The 19,652-nt window shown below is 38.6% G+C and overlaps 1 protein-coding gene and 4 non-coding genes across 5 annotated transcripts; 1 reads left to right on the plus strand and 4 right to left on the minus strand.

Annotated features, from left to right (window-relative positions):
* Positions 1 to 1,465: 1,465 nt before the first annotated feature.
* Positions 1,466 to 6,758, minus strand: LOC149102965 (uncharacterized). Its single transcript, XM_089273485.1, has 4 exons — positions 6,033 to 6,758; positions 4,413 to 5,490; positions 2,654 to 3,421; positions 1,466 to 2,315 (listed from the first exon to the last, which is right to left on the minus strand). Exons 1-4 carry the CDS (start codon positions 6,177 to 6,179, stop codon positions 1,648 to 1,650), a joined length of 2,661 nt encoding a protein of 886 aa, XP_089129611.1. The 5' UTR covers positions 6,180 to 6,758; the 3' UTR covers positions 1,466 to 1,647.
* A 3,522-nt stretch (positions 6,759 to 10,280) lies between these two features.
* Positions 10,281 to 10,352, plus strand: Trnap-agg (transfer RNA proline (anticodon AGG)). Its single transcript has one exon. It is a non-coding gene; the product is annotated as a tRNA-Pro (tRNA).
* Positions 10,353 to 13,226: 2,874 nt separating this feature from the next.
* Trnav-cac (transfer RNA valine (anticodon CAC)) lies at positions 13,227 to 13,299 on the minus strand. The gene has a single exon. It is a non-coding gene; the product is annotated as a tRNA-Val (tRNA).
* Positions 13,300 to 13,788: 489 nt separating this feature from the next.
* Trnat-agu (transfer RNA threonine (anticodon AGU)) lies at positions 13,789 to 13,862 on the minus strand. The gene has a single exon. It is a non-coding gene; the product is annotated as a tRNA-Thr (tRNA).
* A 5,128-nt stretch (positions 13,863 to 18,990) lies between these two features.
* Positions 18,991 to 19,063, minus strand: Trnav-aac (transfer RNA valine (anticodon AAC)). The gene has a single exon. It is a non-coding gene; the product is annotated as a tRNA-Val (tRNA).
* Positions 19,064 to 19,652: the final 589 nt, after the last annotated feature.

Below are 19,652 nucleotides of genomic sequence, written 5' to 3' on the forward strand. Positions count from 1 at the left end.
AGAACACTTGAAGTGTGTCGTTAAGAATACCTTAAAACCTCACGTATGCCTCAGTATTCAAACGTAAACACGTTTCATACTTCGCATGAGTCTCGTGTTCCAGTCGAACACCACAGAACACTTGAAGTGTGTCGTTAAGAATACCTTAAAACCTCACGTATGCCTCAGTATTCAAACGTAAACACGTTTCATACTTCGCATGAGTCTCGTGTTCCAGTCGAACACCACAGAACACTTGAAGTGTGTCGTTAAGAATACGTTAAAACCTCACGTATGCCTCAGTATTCAAACATGAACACGTTTCATACTTCGCATGAGTCTCGTGTTCCAGTCGAACACCACAGAACACTTGAAGTGTGTCGTTAAGAATACCTTAAAACCTCACGTATGCCTCAGTATTCAAACATGAACACGTTTCATACTTCGCATGAGTCTCGTGTTCCAGTAGCACGCTTCACGCTTAGTTGGTTCAAAATAATTCTTTTCATTTAATCAATGCATTTAGAAACTGACAGTTAGGAGGACTACATGTACACGTAGGTTAGGACATAATGAACTTACAAGGATTGTTTCAATTTTTCAAGTTTACCTTTCCCTCTTTTGAGAAATTTATCAATCCTCATAACTTCACTGAATATTCTGAACCACACATGTAATTATTGTTATAACAAAGAAGTAATGTACTAAAAAGGTAAACACAATCACTGAAATGAATAATTATACAATGTAAGAGCAACTTTATTTTATCAATTGATGTGTCCATTTATGTACAGTGTACTCTGCTTTAAACAGTCTGTGACATCACAATAATCAACAATGATTTAGATAAACATATACAGGCAAAAACTAACGATAGACAAATCCGACGTTTCGGCGACATCTTGGCGCCATTGTCAAGGGAAACTAATTAAATATGCGATTTCAAGAGTAACTAAAAGTTCAGAGTTTCTAATTTGCATAAGTTAGACAAAGACTTTAGCGCGAACTGAGTCTGATTGTACATTTAAACACGGTCGTAATTGTTTAATGAGTAACATCTCATTAATGAGACAATCAAACTTGGTGTGGCATTTTTTTCAACACGCTAAAACAATTGCGAAGGTCATCCGGAATCCTGCCTGCGTGTCTATTATCATAGTGATTGCGTACTGACGAGGTCTTGCTTCTATGTCCATCAACGCGTCCGAACAGATGGCCACGGGTGTAACCGACATAACCAGCATCGCACTGGTCACACTTGAAGTTATACACAACGCACTGTTGATCAATGAGCTGAGGCTTAGGTTCGCTTGTCGGGAACTCCTGGGCAATCTTGCGGCTCGTAAACTCTTGAAATCGCATATTTAATTAGCTTCCCTTGACAATGGCGCCAAGATGTCGCCGAAACGTCGGATTTGTCTATAGTTAGTTTTTGCCTGTATATGACATCACAATAAAATTATAAACAGTATAACTGAATATATATTAAATACGATTAAAAACTAACAACAACTATTAGTACATGTAAAAAGCTTGCCTAAAAAGAAAAGTCTTAACCTTAGCTTTTTGTGATATTCTCCCAATAATTATAATTTCAGTTCCTTTCAGGATTTGCTCCAGTCAATTTTTGACTGTAATACATTAAGTTCCTGAATTTGTGTGTTAAGTTCATAAGATATATCTTCCAATCAATGGAATGGTAACAACAACCTTTTCTCTTCCATAATTAAATTTAACTTTGTACTGAACTGTCAAACATTGACTGTGAATTCTTTGTGCTGGAATGAAAGACATTTCTGAATGACTTTCAAAATCAGAACACCATACTTCAAGGGGGTCCGGAAACCAGTTCCTTTCAGGATGGGCCTTGAACCAATCAACCTCAGCGAGCACAAAAGTAAGTTTCTGCCTTTTGCCTTGGCCTTGCTTTACAACCACATCATTGGTAAGGAATCTGCAAACTTTTCCTGGCCTACACTCCCCGTTAAACCATTTAGCTAAAACACCATAATTCCTTGAACATCTGTGTATTGCACCACTGATTTGAACTCTTGAAAAGCGGTCACAGAGTCTTTGAGTAGAAACTACCTCACAGTTGGGAAGCAAAGTTTTATACATTTCTGTAAGTTTGGAATGATCATCATCATTTAAAGCAATCCTCTTGACCGGTGGCAAAGGAACAATTGTTCCACTCTGTTCTTCATTCAGCATTTCTCCAAGAGTGCCAGTTTGAGTAGTGGTAGCAGAAAGCAAACACTGGAATTGTTTATGTTCATTGGGGAAGTCCATCATGCGTAACTCAATATCCTGAAGAAATCTGAGCATCAGCTGAATACCTACAAGAGATACATATATCTGTGAACAGTCTAGAAATTAAGGTAAATGATTTGAAATTAAAATTCAATGTTGGCTGTGTAATTAACTGTAATTGAAACGGTTGATGAAAAAGGTTTTTGAGAACTCTGTTTAAAAAAAGCACATACATGTAAACAGGTGGGCTTACTTTATTTTCATACAGGGCAGGGTTGTTCAAAGCCCGGTTTAGCTAACCCAGGATTAATGTGAATTCTGATTTCAGTTTTGTAAATTTTAAGTGCAGATTTATTTTTGTATAGTTTTTGCTTCAGTTTTGACTTTGAATAATATCAAACTATACAAAAATGTGATAACTTACCAATGTTGTGATTGTTCTTGTGGTACGACCCCAAGATGCCATTGTATCTCTCGAAGGAGAAACACCAGAATGAGTAGACTGGTCCATAGTCTCTGATACATTCTACAAGATGACAACTCAAGTGCATGTTTGGAGTGCACTTTGTAGTGCCATATAGATGCTCAAACAGTTTACAAAACTTCAGAATTCTTGATTCTGCCTCTAAACACTGCTCCATTGTAATTGACTGACAGCAAATTAAGCGGCACGCAGTGACAAAATGCATCCATGCATCATAGTGTTCTTCAGGTAAAATTCCTTTCAATGCAAATGCAGAATAGTAAGATACCCAGTTCTTCCACTGGTCTGCTGTAAAGCCACTAAATCCTGTGGCAATTTTTGAAGGGATTCTTCCAATTTCTGGGGGTGGTACAACAGCATTGACTCTCCTCTGCAGCAACTCAAAGTCTTTCTCGCCTATCAAATCATTCTCTTTCCAGACTTTTAATGTTGATTTTGCCAATCCAAGGAAAAGGTTGTGCATTGGATCGATGATAACAAAGCGCACAGCATCATAGTATGGCAATTGAAGTAGCACCGAGTATTTTGCCCCAGTGTTGCGAACCATGGAATTAATCTCAGATTGACACTTTGCAAATCGTACAGATTCAGCATGTACTCTGTGTAGTTCATTTGTCCTTCTTTCCCATGTTTCTGTGTCAAAACCTGAGAAATCAGGTTTGGCTCCAAAAGAGCTCCTTGGAAAGGTTTTGAAGCACTTGTTGCAACCTGAAAAACAGTATTTAACATAACCAATTACAGTGGGTGTTTCAACAAAAGCCTTCTAAGAGGACATGTGGTTACTGATAGTGAACAACAACAATGGCGCAAAAAAAGAGTTGTGGAGTTTTAGTTTTATTGCACGTATTCTTTAAAATTTGAGTGCTTGCCATATATATGAACACTTGTTCTCTGCACCATTGCACACAATATTGCAAAGGCAGACATGCTGTAATCTGTTGCATGCAATGTTGCACAAGAAGTTGTACCAAGCACCCAGGCCTTAACAATATGGCCATGGGCTCTCGTGGACCCATAATTTTAAAAAAATCTTAACAACTGTTTACAGCAGTCTTGACTGTAAAACACTCTGCCATTTGAATTTGATGTAGAGAGAAATCAATTTCCTTGCTGTACAAGCAATTAAAACCTGGGAACAGAGCAGAAAAAGACCGAATCTAGAATTACAGTTTTACAGTTAACTGTTATAAAGCTGCATGAGAAACCCACAAATTATCCCGCACGGCGCCTGGTACTTAGTTGTACAATTGCCATTGGTTACACTCATCACAAATAGATGAGCTTGGGAACTGGTGCCTGAAAGGTTAGCGGCGAGCAGAAGCCGTAAGGGGAAGGGGAGGTATCCATAGCAACCCTGGAAGGGAGAACCACCCCCAAAAGTAGCTGCTAACTGGCACCGTCTCGCCAAAATACAAAGCAAATGATCCGCAACGATCAGCTGGCAGCACAGTACGTGCAATGCAATGTGACACAACAGCACTGCAAATCTCCAAAGGGTGCCCCGCAAGTCATGTACTGTAAAAGGGGAAACTGCTGACTGCATTGGTTTGAGTCTACCTTTGCCTAAATCATATTTAGCCACATTTAAAACTTTTTAGTGTTAAACAAGTCAAGTATGCACATTATCATGACACAGGCCCTTTAATTACTTGAAATAACTTTGGGATTGATCATGAATGAAAGATATCATGATACATACCTTTTGCTGCTGAATGGCCTGCAAAACCTCCACATTTTGCAGCAGCTGGCACATCACAACACAGTGCTAAGAGGGTAACGCGAAGCTTTAACATCCCTCCTGGAAGGCATGAATCCTCAAAGATTACTCCATCCCAGAAGTCTATAAGTTCATCAACAAGAGGCTTAAGAAATGAGTTGATATCACCCTTTGGTTCTTTGGGGCCTGGTATAATCCCGACAATTATCACATTTTCAGGTTTAAACCTCTCCTCCCGAGGAAGATTCATCAGCACTAGATATATCACTCCACAACTGTGATTGGCGTGCTTGTAAGGCTGAAACCAATCCACATTGAGCATAATGCCTAGGTTTCCTACTGTGGAGAAGTAAGGATCTCCATTAGAATCCAAGAAATCTTTCCAAACTCTTCCCTCAAATACATCACCCATTGAATTTCCTGTGAGGTCTCTTGTCCTCCAAGACTCACATTTTTCAAGAAAGCCAGGTCTTGTAATCTGTGCCCTCAATGAATCTGACAATTTCTTAAAACAGTGCAACCTCTTAGGATAGAGGTAAGTGGATCCATTCTTGGATCGCATTTGTTTCATTAAAAGCGCACCACACTGCTTCCTTTGGTTTCTCTGGGGATGATTCGGAAATCGGACATTGTCACATTTCTTTGAAACAACCCGCCCATTGGTTTTCCTTACAGTACATTCCTCAGTTTTGTACAATGTACAGCACTTAGGACAGGCAACAAATTTTTCAAACTCATCTTGTCCAAGTCCAATGTATGATTTGGCCATATAAAGTGTCTGTGGTAAACTTTGTGCAAATTTAACAACAGACTCAACCTTTGCCACATTTCCAATCATTGTGATAAAAAGTCTTAAGAATTTCAACAGAATTAGCATTCCATGATCAGAAACTTTATAAAGTGTTTGCCATAGAAAAAGGAACAAAACAAGGACTTTTGATTCAGACGACACTCCATACTGGCCAGCTGAGTCACTTGCTTCATCAGATTGGTCTTCTTCACCATACTCAAAACCTTCATCTCCAGTTCTGTTGTCATCGCTTAAATTTTCATCACTTACCTATAATAACAATAAAAACAGTTATAAGCTAGGATGATTGTGAAAATGAGAAATATCTTTTACGCACATGCCATATTTCTACATGAAGGTATATTACAGATAGTCAAAGTGACCCGACAGCAGTTCTTCTGAGATAATCATGATATCATACTATATGTATAACAGGCATACACAGCAGCCTGCCTGAGGAGGTTTATTTACAAAATATTGTCAGCTAAAGTAAATAGCTGAAATGATAGACAAGAATAAAATAAGCATGGCTTACAAATTCACCTGTTGTGAATGTCAATTTTTTATTACACTGTCAGCTAAAAAGACATTCAGCCACTATAGAAATACAGTGTAAACAGCTTTTAACAAAACATGACAAGTGAAGGCCACAAGAATCTGGTTTTTAAGGACTTTTGAAATTTGTTTATTTTTTGCCTAAAATTCAACGACAAACCCGCTTCAATGCGTAATATGCTTACATGTACACGTTACGTATTCAAATTCGGTTTACATGTCCATATGACAATGGCAAATGTAGTTGTACCACTTACTTCATCATTATTAACACAACCATTAAAACAAGGAGCTGCACTCTCTGTCTCATCAGTGTCACTGAAAAACACTTGATCCTCCTCATCAAACAAAGCTGACTGCTCTTGCTCCTCTTGATCGTCACTGCTGTACATAGTTTTCATCATCAAGACCTGCCACTACTGATTGCATAACATCTCCACAATCTGACTGAGTTGCACTGTGACCAGTGACAAAAGGTTCCTTGGAAAGGTCAGTGTGCAAAGATGTGCTTCTCATTTGTCCCAGCCGCCTATGCTCATGGTACGTCTTCTTAGCAAAATCCGTTCTTGAGGACGCGAGACATCTTTGGCTGTGAAACATGTGACATAACTTTCGTATTCATAGCGTGCGATTCTCGAAAATTAGAGCATACTTGACGTGTTCATTAATATTCGAATACGTTCACGTCAGAAGTGGCGTCGTGCATCTCGTGTTCCAGTCGCAAACTCTCGAACAACTGAGAGTATTCGAAAATGTTCGAGTCATAAATGATTGCTATATCTTCGAAGAACATCTAATGCAACATTAATCTACCAAAACGTGGCCCGTATGATTTATCGAACACTTCGAGTCATTCAAGAGTATTAAATTTGAATACGGAAAAACAGGCCGGATTCCTATAGAATATTCCAGGTGTATTTCGAGTCAGCCGTAATCGAATACGTCAGAACATTGCGGCATACGCGGCGTGCGCCGATCCGTATTCGAGCCCGAATATTTGGCTTTTCGCGCAGTGGTATTTGGGTAGCCACCTCCGCTATGTTAATTAGTTAATTATAACTCTTGAACTCGCATTTGTTAATTTAATTCTCATTTGTACCCTTGATAATGGCGTCATGAGGGCGCCGAAACGTCGGGAGATTATATCGTTTGTTTTTACTTGTCTATGACTTTTTAATTGGCAAGTTATTTTCTTGAAAATTTTACAAATAGCAGTAAGTATTTTTAAATGTTCTAAATTCTTTAATGTGGTGTATTTAAATCTCCTCTTTCATTTTCGGTAACACTTGACGAAAACTGGTGAGCAGTTTATCAAAATAGCCTCACAATAGTTAAGGCATCTGTACAATGGGAAATTAGCTCAAATTGTAGAGCGCCCGCTTCGCATGCGTTTGCTACCCATGATAACATCTTTTTTTTGTCTTTTTGTCTTTTTTTTTTTTTTTGCAGTTCATTTTTCCTCATCTATCTGCTCATAAAACGCAGGTAGTGTGCCAGAACTTCCTGCACAAAATTGCTGTATTACTCATCATCAGTATTGACTGTTATTCGGATTCTCCAACTTTTTTTTTAATCAATTTGTCATTACATATTTGTTTTTCACGTTATAATTTAAAACGTGCATTGAAATTTTCTGTAGGAAACCGTGAACGCACCATACTCTCAATGTTAAGCAGATTTTCATTGAAAATATATTTATTGAATGCGATTATTATTTACTTAAATCTTTAAGATGAGCTGGCTCACTGGTGGCGGAGCCCAAGTGCGGCTTCTTGGACACAAGGTGTCATGGCTTCTGTAACAGTGCGCCAAAATCCACAGTGGGAAAAAATGGCGGCTGTACATTTTACCACACTGAATGCATGGCGTACCTGGATTATCAAAGTAGGCATAAATTGATATCTTTGCAACATTTGTCACTGTATTACATTCATTGTGTGCGCTAGGTTTAAAGCTTTAGGAAGTTTTCTGTGTATTTTTCACGAGCGTTTATTAGGGATATTGGCGCTAAGAATTATTGGTAATGATGATGCTTGTAACTTAAATTCCATCGTGTTTAATATATATATTCATTCATTCATCGCAGATTCTTAGCATAGCTATCGTTGCCTTCAGTTAATTTTCAATCTTCTTATTTCTGCTCTGGAAACAGGGTGTGAAGAGAGTCACACGTGCTCTCATCATGGGCAGCTTTTTGCTTCACTAATAGGACAACCAAGTACAACTCTATTAACATGTTTATACTGCTTTTTTTTAAAGCAGTTTAAAATTCCCTTTTCTGTTTTTATAAGGACTAGATGGAAAACTAAGCAAGCCGTTTTTAAAAAGTTTGAAAGAAATGTTCATGGTTTAGGAAATTTGTGTAGCAGCTACATGAGAAACAGAGTCTTAGATAAAATAAATTACTAGTTTTGGAAGAATTTTGGAACATATTTAAGCATATATGGTACAAGCTCTTGTCATAATATTGCAACAGAAAAATGACCACTAAATAATTTAACTGATGCAGCAAAGTCTGCTATTATACTTTCACATCCCTCAATTATGGTTAATTTACTTGTCAAAATTACCATTACTTGAGTATTTTTTCACTCTCAAAATACAAGATTGCATAAAACAGTTCATAAAGGAATCGAGCATGCAATCATAAAAGCACTGCCGAAGTCAAATAAAATCAAAGAGCTCTGTGAGCAAACTCGTGAATTGAACAAATGAATTAAAATATTTCCTGGATTATGTTTAATATTATCTGGTTTAGGGAATATCGTGGTTGATTTTCATATTAATTGTACGAGCAGTAGTTCAGTGTTCGCTAATAAGGTACCAAAGAAACAAAGTAACATTTGGATAAGAAGGCATTACAATTGAAACGATCATGCTATTACATTTGACAAGGCTGGACGATGTCATGTGTTTTAAACATTTATCATTTTTGTTTCTGGTTCACCAAGAAATAGTTGGCAGTAAATGTGGGTGAAAAGTGAACATTGGAAATATTGAAAAATCAAGGCAATACTGCCTTAGTGAAAACATTAATCATTCTCTCTTTATCAAATGAGATAAACAGACACGAGTTTTGAGTTTGTTGCAAAATGGCATTTTCAGGTTCTGCTTATAAGGACGTACAAGGACACTTTCATGACATTTTCGATGGAAGTTTCCGATGTAAGGATTTCGTGAAATGCAAAGTCTAGGCGATATTTTCATTTCAACTTGCGACAAGGCGTAAACGTAAACGAGCATACAAAGGTTTTAACTAGTATCTTTCAGTCTTTTCTCAGCTCTGCAAACAGTAAACTACATATAGTAGCTACTTAAAAAAGTAGTGAAAATCAAATAGCCTCTTCAACTCGCAGTTTTCTCTTTAGCGGCCGCTCGAGAGAACAACCAAAATGGTATCACGTGATCAGTGTTTTGTTTTTGTTTTTGGAGGGTAAATGTAATTACCGACTGATGTTATAGATCGCCATCGATTTGAAAATAGCCTAAGGTTCAGCCTACTATTATATGCTGTTCTTAGCAAATTTATACCGAGTTTTAGGTCTTTTAGGTTCAGTTCCTATTTGATGATGATGGGCAGAACGTAAAGCTATTTTATTATTTTATTCATGTAGACACTTTAATTCACTAATGTTATGTTCCGCTAGGATCACGATTTTAATTTTTTGCTATGTAGGCAAAAGCCAAACACCACACAGGTCCGACTGAGGTTCTCCCAAAGGTGATACTTTTTAATTGCAAACCTACACCCGTGTTTACATAAGAAAGAATTGTTGAATCTGGGAAAATAATGATTTTGAAGAAAAAAACAATCTGGAGAATCCGGGTATCGATCCCGGCACCTCCCGAATGCTTAGCGGACGCCCTACCATTTTAGCTAATTCCCCAGAAGCTCATGATGCCAAATTGCTAAGCGGTTTCTCAATCTCACAGTACCCAAGCTTTCGTATTACAGCTCATACTAATTAAGATAGCAACGAGAATAAAGAGCGTGGTGCTGATAACGCCAAGGTCGGGAGTTCGACCCTCACACGGACCATCTTCTTCCTTAAGTAAGCCAGCTGAGATAACACTATCTACTGATTTGTTTCTGATTTCTGTTTTTAAACAGAAGTAAACTCACCGACCTATTTTGCGCTTAGAACAGAAAGTTCTACGGTTAAATAGTGGTACTGTTGAATTTGATCGGTTAGAAATTACAGATTCAGAAACTTATATGCTATATAATATATGAAACATTTTTCGCACGGTAGCTTAAAAATCCCAATAATTCCGGCCCATGCAGTAACTGTCTTTTCTTTTTTGTTTTTATTTGCACGTTGCTTTGATTAAAAAAGAAAGAAAGAAGAAACAACAAAATCTAGCGACACAATTCATAAGTTGATCCAGAAAATCTCACACTTTAATTTTTTTGATGTTACTCTACGTGAAGGTAGTAACATACTGGTAAATTAACCTGTTTTAAACCAGATTAACCGTAGTTTGTAGTATCTATTCATTGTTCTGGCCTGTTGGTCTAGTGGTATGATTCTCGCTTAGGGTGCGAGAGGTCCCGGGTTCCACTCCCGGATAGGCCCTATGTGTACTATTTTGTCAAAATATTTTACAGGTCGTGACAGCATCGATTCCTTTGGCTTTTTTTGATCACTGGCTTATTGCATGTAAAGAACTGAACGAACGAGCGAAAGAAGAAAAGCGAAGAAAGCAAGATACTTCAAAGATACTACTAGACACTACTGGATACTAAAAATATACTTCATTCTTACCCGAAAGCTAGGACTTGCGTTGAACTGTGAAACTCTCCCTTTGATTTCAAAGCCTTCTTTGAACATGTTTTAATAAATATCTGCTGCCCTGGAAATGTCTTTTTTAAATGAGCAACGAAACATTTCCCGCGCAAAGAAAGCAAAAAGAGAAACACAAATTTGGCTTGCTTTTGTTTGCGTGCAGTCCTTATCAAAACAGAAAAGGGAGTTCCTAAACTGCTTTAAAAAAAAGTAGTATAAACATGCTAATAGAGTTGTACTTGGTTGTCCTATTAGTGAAGCTAAAAGTTACGCATGATGACAGCACGTGTGACTCTCTTCACACCCTGTTTCCAGAGCAGAAAGTAGAAGATTGAAAATTAACTGAAGGAAACGACAGCTTTGCTAAGAATCTGGAATGAATGAATGAATGAATAATCATTACTCACTAAACACGATGAAATTTAAGCTATAAGCTTGTGGGTTCATGTTCATGTCGCGATAGGAAAACCCATCTAAAAACTATGCCAAAAAATCCACTGTGGGCAGCAAAATGGCGACTACCAATAATTCTTAGCGTCAAAATCCCTGAGAAACGCTCATGAAAAACGCGCAGAAAACTTCCTAAAGTTTTAAACCTAGCGTACACAATTAATGTAATACAGCGACAATTGTTGCAAAGATATGATTTTATGTCTACTTTGATAATCCAGGCACGCCATGCATTGTCGTAAAATGTACAGCCGCCATTTTTTCCCACTGTGGATTTTGGCGCGCTGTTACTGACGCCATGACACCTTGTGCCGAAGAAGCCGTACTTGGGTTCTGCCACCAGTGAGCCAGCTCTTCTTAGAGATTTAAGAAAATAATGATCGCATTCAATAAATACATTTTCAGTGAAAATCTGCTTAATATTGAGAACATGGTGCGTTCACGGTTTCCTACAGAAAATTTTAATGCACGTTTTCAAATATAACAATAATAAACAAGTATGCAACGACAAATCGATAGTAAAAAATTGGAGAATCCGAATAACAGTGAATATTGATGATGTGTAATACAGTGATTTTGTGCAGGAAGTCATGGCACACTACCTGCGTTTTAAGAGCAGATAAATGAGGAAAAAAGAACTGCAAACAGAAAAGAAAAGCCCAAAAAAATGTTAACATGGCTAGCAAAAGTCTTGATTTTGGAGAATCCGGATATCGATGCCGGTATTTCCCGCATGCTAAGCGGGCGCTCTACCATTTGAGCTAATCCCCCACTGTACAGATGCCTTAGCTATTGCGAGGCTATTTTGTAAAACAGGTTACCAGTTTTCGTCAAGTGTTACCGAACATGAAAAAAGAGATTGAAATACACCACATTAACTAATTTAAAACTAGTAGTAATCAGAGATTATGAGAGTGCGTTCGACGCTCTCACTTTAATATATATATACCGTAAATAAATGATTTCACTGGCTGACTTTCAACTTTTTCAGCAGCAACCAAGGTTTTACAGTCAGATATGCATAGTGTCAAAGTCCATGCTAGTGAAGAGGTCACGATTTGTTGATACGTTGCGTGACGCTGCCAGTTTCTGTAGACTCTCAAGCTTCATAGAATATTTAAATTACGTACATTATTCTAAGCTAGCATTTGCAATGGCGTGTTCGTTTCGCGTGGTCGTTTATCGTAAACAAACTCCGTGCGACTAATTCGAGTATTTCCCCTGATGAATAAAGTAGTCTTATGGGTCTTGCCTTCAGAGTACTTTTCCACCGATTCCAAGCAATAAAATTTCGACCGGATAAAGACTGAGCTCTCTGTCGCGACTGGAACTAATCAACAAATGCAATCAAAATGTAGGTCTTCCCACGGTCATCATCCCAAAGCCAAGTCGTGTTAAGAAACAAGGACCATTCCCTCTGAGAGCACATTATAGCGAAGCGTACGGCGACTGAATGGAGAGAAGTCAAAGAAAGATCCATCGGAAAGACGAGCTTACATGGCCTGCTCACATACTCACATCTTCGGCACATGTCTCATCACATGTCTTAGCATTAAATGGTACCAGTTTACCGGCCGTGACATGGCCCTGCAAAAATCAAACGGGGTGGCCATTTTGGTGTCCTTACAGGAATGTGTTTTTTTCGGCCTATGACGGTGCACAGACACACCAACTCTGAAAAGCCACAGGTCAAAATTAGGTTTGCGTTCCACTTCGTCGAAGGAAACAATTAAAAAGACTTACTGCTATTTGTAAAATTTGGAATAAAATAACTTGCCAAATAATATTTAAAAATCACTCTTGATCTGAATTTTGTCTTTTAGAGTGAAATAACATTATTTGGAGAATCCGCGTATCGATCCCGGTACCTCACGCATGCAAAGCGGGTGCTCTACCATTTGGGCTAATGCCCCGATTGTTACATGAAAATCAGAGTCTTAGATAAAACAAATTACTAGTTTTGGAAGAATTTTTCTCATAATATTACTATTGTCATAAGATTACAACAGAAAAATAACTACTAAATAATTGAAATGACGCAGCAAAATCTTCTATTTTATTTTGACATCCCTCAATTTTGGTTAATTTACTTGAAAAGATTACTATTGCTTGAGCATATTTTCATTGCCATAAAACAGTCCATAAAGAAATCGAGACGTACAATTATAAAAAAAAAAAAAAACTGCAGAAGTCAAATAAAGAAATGAAAAGGGATGTTTCCGGCCGGGCTCGAACCGGCGACCTTTCGCGTGTGAGGCGGACGTGATAACCACTACACTACGGAAACTACGAGGAACACATTATTAAGAAACAAGGAAGCCTAAGTCGTGTGTTACACCGCGATAAAACACGATGGGCATTTGAGAACACGAGGGAAAAGTAGAAATGTAGATTTCTCGAGTGGTCTCAAATGTGCAGAGTGTTTTATCACAGTGTAATACACGGCTTAGGCTTTTAATTTGCTTAATGATATAGATTTTACATGCGAAAAACAATAAAACATGCTTTTTCTATTTTTATACTCTGATCACCAGAGTAAAAAGCATGGGTTTTTGACTAATAAGAGCGTGCGCAGGGTCCTATCTATATTATAATGGTCATTAATTCGCAAGTTACGTTCCATATAATTCTTGAAATTTTTCAGTCGACTCTGGCGTAATCTTAAAAGTTAATCCATCGGATAACACAACCAAAAAAATTCCTAGGGGTACAACATGTGCAGCTTCGTTGAGCAATTTTCAAAAGTAATAACAAATTAAAAAGAGCAACATCTGTAAGGCACCGATGGGGTTTGAACCCATGACCTCCTGTTTACTAGACAGGCGCTCTAACCAACTGAGCTACGGCGCCCTACATTAGATAACCTCGTGTATTACTGTTTATTTGTTAATGTTTTAAAAATAAAAAGAAAAAATATTTTAAAAAAACATTGTTTATACAAGTAGTACTAGGTTGGTCACATGTCCACTTTCACGCTTGGTAATTTCCAGCAGCACTAAGATAGCTCAATACCTCTTAGGGTGTTCAACCTCAAAAGGTCCACAGCGGGAGCTTTTCTGTACCTTTTAGGGTATTGAGCCAAAGAAATATGACAGGAGATAATGTGTCGTTTTAGAATTGTACCTCTTAGGGGTCCCTCGGGGACCACCTGGGCTTTGATTGGGCATTTGAAAGGCGGGGTGCGAAAACTCCCAGAGGTCAAATTCTAAAAATAAAAAGATACCAGAAAGGGTTGAATCCTAGGGTTGGTATGGGAGATGGACGCTCCGGGTCATGACCTCCTGATCTTGCTTTATTGACGGGACGCGGAAAATTAATCAGCGGAGTTGGACTGGTAACTACAAGACTATACAGAACAATAATCATAATAATACATGTTTAGCAGGGCGCATACTTCATCAAAGGTGTTCTTCATTGGTGCCTTGCAACTGTTCTCAGATGAGTTTACACATTGTGCAACAACATTTACACGAATCTCAACATGGAAAAACATAGTATTAATTTCAAGTTGCAGGCAAAGATGGGACATTCACTCGATGTTTCCCTCACTCCTTAGCTTCCTGTTAGACTTTCAGTGAATCCGCTGACCAATTTAAATTGCTAAACTAGTAGTAATCAAAGATTATGAGAATGCGTTCGACTCGGACGCCTTCACTTTAATATATATACCTTAAATAAATGGTTTCACTAACTAACTTTCAACCTCTGTCTATTGCTTAAATCAACGTTTTTCATCGACAACCGAGGTTTTACAGACAGATATATCATAGCGTCAAAGTCCTTGCCTGTACTAACTATAATTTCTTGATTCGTTGCGTGACAGCGCCAGTTTCCGTAGACTCAAATTTTGTGCTTCATATTCTCACATTAACTGGTAACGTTTAAGCGTAATGGTTAATTTGAAAATGTGTATTTTATATACATTATTCTAAGCTGGAAGCACAAATATAAGCAAGCATTTGCAAACGTGTGCCCGCTTATCGTCAGCGTAAACAAACCCCGTGCGACTCATTCGAGTATTTCTCCTGATGAATAAAGTAAACAGTATTTACATAATTTGCGGTTCCTCGGTTCAGGCACACTCTTAAGAATCTTTCCCCGCCCATTCCAAACAATATTTGACCGGATAAAGATTGAGCTACATGTATCTGTCGCGACCGGAACTAATCAACAAACGCAATCAAAATATAGCTGGTTTCCCACAATTAACATTCCAAGCATACAAAATAAACAAGGACAATGCCCTCATATTTCGATAAATGCTACCATCGAAGCATTTATATTCACTAAGATCCAACGCTGAGAGCACAAAATAGCGAAGCTCACGGCGCCTGAATGGAAAGAAGTCAAAGAAAGCAGCGCAAAGTCGAGCTCGCATGGCCTGCCTCCATGCTCATATGTTCGCCACATGTCTTATCACATGTAATCACATATCTCAGTATTAAACGGCACCAATTTACTGGCCGTGACATGCCCCTGCAAAAATTAAGCGGGGTGGCCATTTTGGTGTCCTTACAGGAATGTGGAGTTTTTCTGCATACAACCGTGCACAAGGCAACCAACTCTGGAAAGCCACAGGCCAAAATTAGGTTTGGGTCCTTCGAACGCAAATACTTTACACCCTCAAAGATGTTCCCATCATGCTTTACATAATAGAGGTTAAAGTTATGGGTTGTTTGGTATGGATTGGGTCGATGTCATCATCTTTCTGTTTCGCCAAATCTTATCAGCAAAACGTATAAAAGAAATTGATTAATTACTCCATTTAAAATACCCTGGAACACAACAAAGAGAATAGAAAAGTATAAATCGATGATTTTGTCGTTGGAGAATATGAAAGTTGAAATTGACATTTGACACAAAAATTCTAGTCAACCGTCAACTAATTGCCAATAGATTTTTGGTTTCTCCGACTAAAACTCGTACATTTCTGGTTACCAACCCACTAACAATCAATAACATAAGCTTCATTAAGATCATAGCTCGATACCGTTATTTAAGGTATCGATGCTAATATGAAATTGGGCTATCTTTAAAACAGGGAACGGGGAATCGGGAAATGAGAATGGGGAACGGGGAACGGGGAACGGGGAACGGGGAACGGGGAATCTTTAAAATGAGGAATCTTTAAAAGCGGGAATCTTTAAAATGGGGAATCTTTAAAAGCGGGAATCTTTAAAACGGGGAATCTTTAAAAGCGGGAATCTTTAAAACGGGGAATCTTTAAAAGCGGGAATCTTTAAAACGGGGAATCTTTAAAAGCGGGAATCTTTAAAACGGGGAATCTTTAAAAGCGGGAATCTTTAAAATGGGGAATCTCTAAAAGCGGGAATCTTTAAAATGGGGAATCTTTAAAAGCGGGAATCTTTAAAATGGGGAATATTTAAAATGGGGAATATTTAAAATGGGGAATCTTTAAAAGCGGGAATCTTTAAAATGGGGAATCTTTAAAAGCGGGAATCTTTAAAATGGGGAATCTTTAAAAGCGGGAATCTTTAAAACGGGGAATCTTTAAAAGCGGGAATCTTTAAAACGGGTAATCTTTAAAGTGGGGAATATTTAATAGCGTTAATCTTTACTGAAAAGTGAACGAGAATCTCTCAGTTTCCCACCGGAAGCTATTTATTCTCTCACATGTATCAACTCAACAGGTACAGAGACAGTTGTGGAATTTATTCATTGTAATTTTATTGCACGCTATTAAAGCACATCGGTTTAGCGGGATAGTGGAGCGGTTCAAATCTCGATTCTCACTCTGAGATCCGCTAGACCGACCAAAGAATCTAACCGCCTGGATTTATCTTAACTCCGGACTGTGACGTTTAGTTTCGCAGCGATGGATATTTGTCGTAGCCTTATCATGTGCTAATGGAAGGACTTACGACTTAACGACAAATATATGGTAGGGAAAACACGTTTTTGATTGTTTAATCGATAAATCAACAGTCCCCTCACATCACGTCGCTAAAATTCAAACTACAAAACTATCAATCATCCTGAGATTTTACTTTCATGATGTGTAAGAGCAGCTGAAAACTAATAGTCATACAAATTTTTGCTCCAAGTGGGTTCTTGGTTTTGTAATAGACTGCGCTTGAATTTCTAATCTTTTGCGTGACGCGGCATTTACATGACGGGCAAGAAAGCTCTCATGTTGGTTAAAAGAGTGACTTATTTCGGGGAATTTGGCTATCTGAACAGTTCATGTATTAAAAAAAGTATTATTTTTAAAATGTTTTTGAGTTCCTGAAGAGATAAATTCACGCTTTTGTAGCAAAAGTCAGTGACAGATGTTTCTGTTGGTTTCCATCCGGATGGGCGCCAGCATGGCGTCTCCATCAAAATCTCTATAAATTTGGGTAAAAAAATTCTCCACATGTCTTGCGTAAGAAACATTGCTGTGACCTGAATCTTAGCGAAAGACTTCGTATATTTACCTTCTTTCTCTTCAAGATTCTGGACTTTATCATTTGAACTGTTTTGATTTTTATTTTGCTTATTTTGAATAGCATGACACTGAAAAGCGGCAATAAAGCAATTCGATGCTCGATGCACGAACGATGTGACGGCGAATTTCGCGTATAATCCGTCATTGCGTGCTTAATGATACCTCTTTCTACGCCATGCAGTCATGCGAAGACAATTTCAAAGTGCCCATTGCATTCACTTTAAAGAGGAAAGAATCGGTCGCTTTGAAGGTCTTCCACAGTCTAAGTGGAATGATCTCGGCGAACAAGATGTGATAGGGCAAGGGTCGTTTGAAGCCGTTTTTATCACAAAAACCAGGAACAAGGACGGAAAGTCAAAACAGTGGTTGACAAGAAATCACCCACTTTTAATAAAGATTCCCCATTTTAAAGATTCCCGCTTTTAAAGATTCCCCATTTTAAAGATTCCCGCTTTTAAAGATTCCCCATTTTAAAGATTCCCGCTTTTAAAGATTCCCCATTTTAAAGATTCCCGCATTTAAAGATTCCCCATTTTAAAGATTCCCGCTTTTAAAGATTCCCCATTTTAAAGATTCCCGCTTTTAAAGATTCCCCATTTTAAAGATTCCCGCTTTTAAAGATTCCCCATTTTAAAGATTCCCGCTTTTAAAGATTCCCGCTTTTAAAGATTCCCCATTTTAAAGATTCCCGCTTTTAAAGATTCCCCATTTTAAAGATTCCCGCTTTTAAAGATTCCCCATTTTAAAGATTCCCGCTTTTAAAGATTCCCCATTTTAAAGATTCCCGCTTTTAAAGATTCCCCATTTTAAAGATTCCCGCTTTTAAAGATTCCCCATTTTAAAGATTCCCGCTTTTAAAGATTCCCCATTTTAAAGATTCCCGCTTTTACAGATTCCTCATTTTAAAGATTCCCGCTTTTAAAGATTCCCCATTTTAAAGATTCCCGCTTTTAAAGATTCCCGCTTTTACAGATTCCTCATTTTAAAGATTCCCGCTTTTAAAGATTCCCGCTTTTAAACATTCCGTTCCCCATTCCCCGTGCCCCGTGCCCCGTGCCCCGTGCCCCGTGCCCCGTGCCCCGTGCCCCGCTCCCCGCTCCCCGCTTCCCGTTCCCCGCTCCCCGTTCCCCGCTCCCCGTTCCCCGTTCCCCGTTCCCCGTTCCCCGTTCCCCGTTCCCCGTTCCCCGATTCCCCGATTCCCCGATTCCCCGATTCCCCGATTCCCCGATTCCCCGATTCCCCGATTCCCCGATTCCCCGATTCCCCGATTCCCCGATTCCCCGATTCCCCGATTCCCCGATTCCCCGATTCCCCGATTCCCCGATTCCCCGATTCCCCGATTCCCCGATTCCCCGTTCCTCGTTTTAAAGATAGCCTATGAAATTGCCAAAGGATAAAAGATTGATGGAGCCCAGTTACGTCAACACCTTTCGTTTTTTTCCCTTTGTTTTGTTTTCGCTGACCGAAAATTATGTAAGAGCTGGCTAGAGTTGGGTAGCAAGATATAGTCTCATAGGAAAAAAAATCATATGTTTCCGGCCGGGCTCGAACCGGCGACCTTCCGCGTGTTAAGCGGACGTGATAACCACTACACTACGGAAACCGGCTACGAATGAAAGCTGCCATACTCTGTGGTGTGCTAATCTGGAACTGGTAGTTTCTAGTTTTTTGATCAGGAAGACAGAAAAAATAAGTCTACGAAGTACAGCAAACAGTTGAACATTTGCCTACTTCTGACGATGCTCAATATTGAAGTTTTTCAAAAACGATGCTATCCTTGTTTTAGCGTTACCAGAGAATCTCAGTGCCAAAAAAATTAACCGTCAACCGTCAATTGAGCAAGCCAATATTAGCCGTCAAATGTCTCAGATATCCTTAATCAAGAACTAAACGATTGACTATGGAAAATTTATGCTGTTTAGAAATGAACGTTAATACACCACAAAAAGATACACTTATGCTCAAGTCTTTCAACTTCTAGTTATGGGAGCGGAAGATTAATGCGCGCAGCGGTGAGGTGATGTAATTACGTTAATTAGACAAACAGTCGAAGATTAAAGAAGTCATAAGTAATGCACAAATTATAGGACTAATTGGATTACTCAGATACGGGCATATTTTTACCCTTTTATGAAAAATTACAGCCAAATTTGCTCCAACCGTCAAAAAACCAATAATGATAACGATCACGA

The sequence above is a fragment of the Orbicella faveolata genome, unplaced genomic scaffold (genome assembly GCF_042242905.1).
Source record: "Orbicella faveolata isolate gen_17 unplaced genomic scaffold, um_ofav_v1 contig_35, whole genome shotgun sequence".
Lineage (NCBI taxonomy): Eukaryota > Metazoa > Cnidaria > Anthozoa > Scleractinia > Merulinidae > Orbicella > Orbicella faveolata.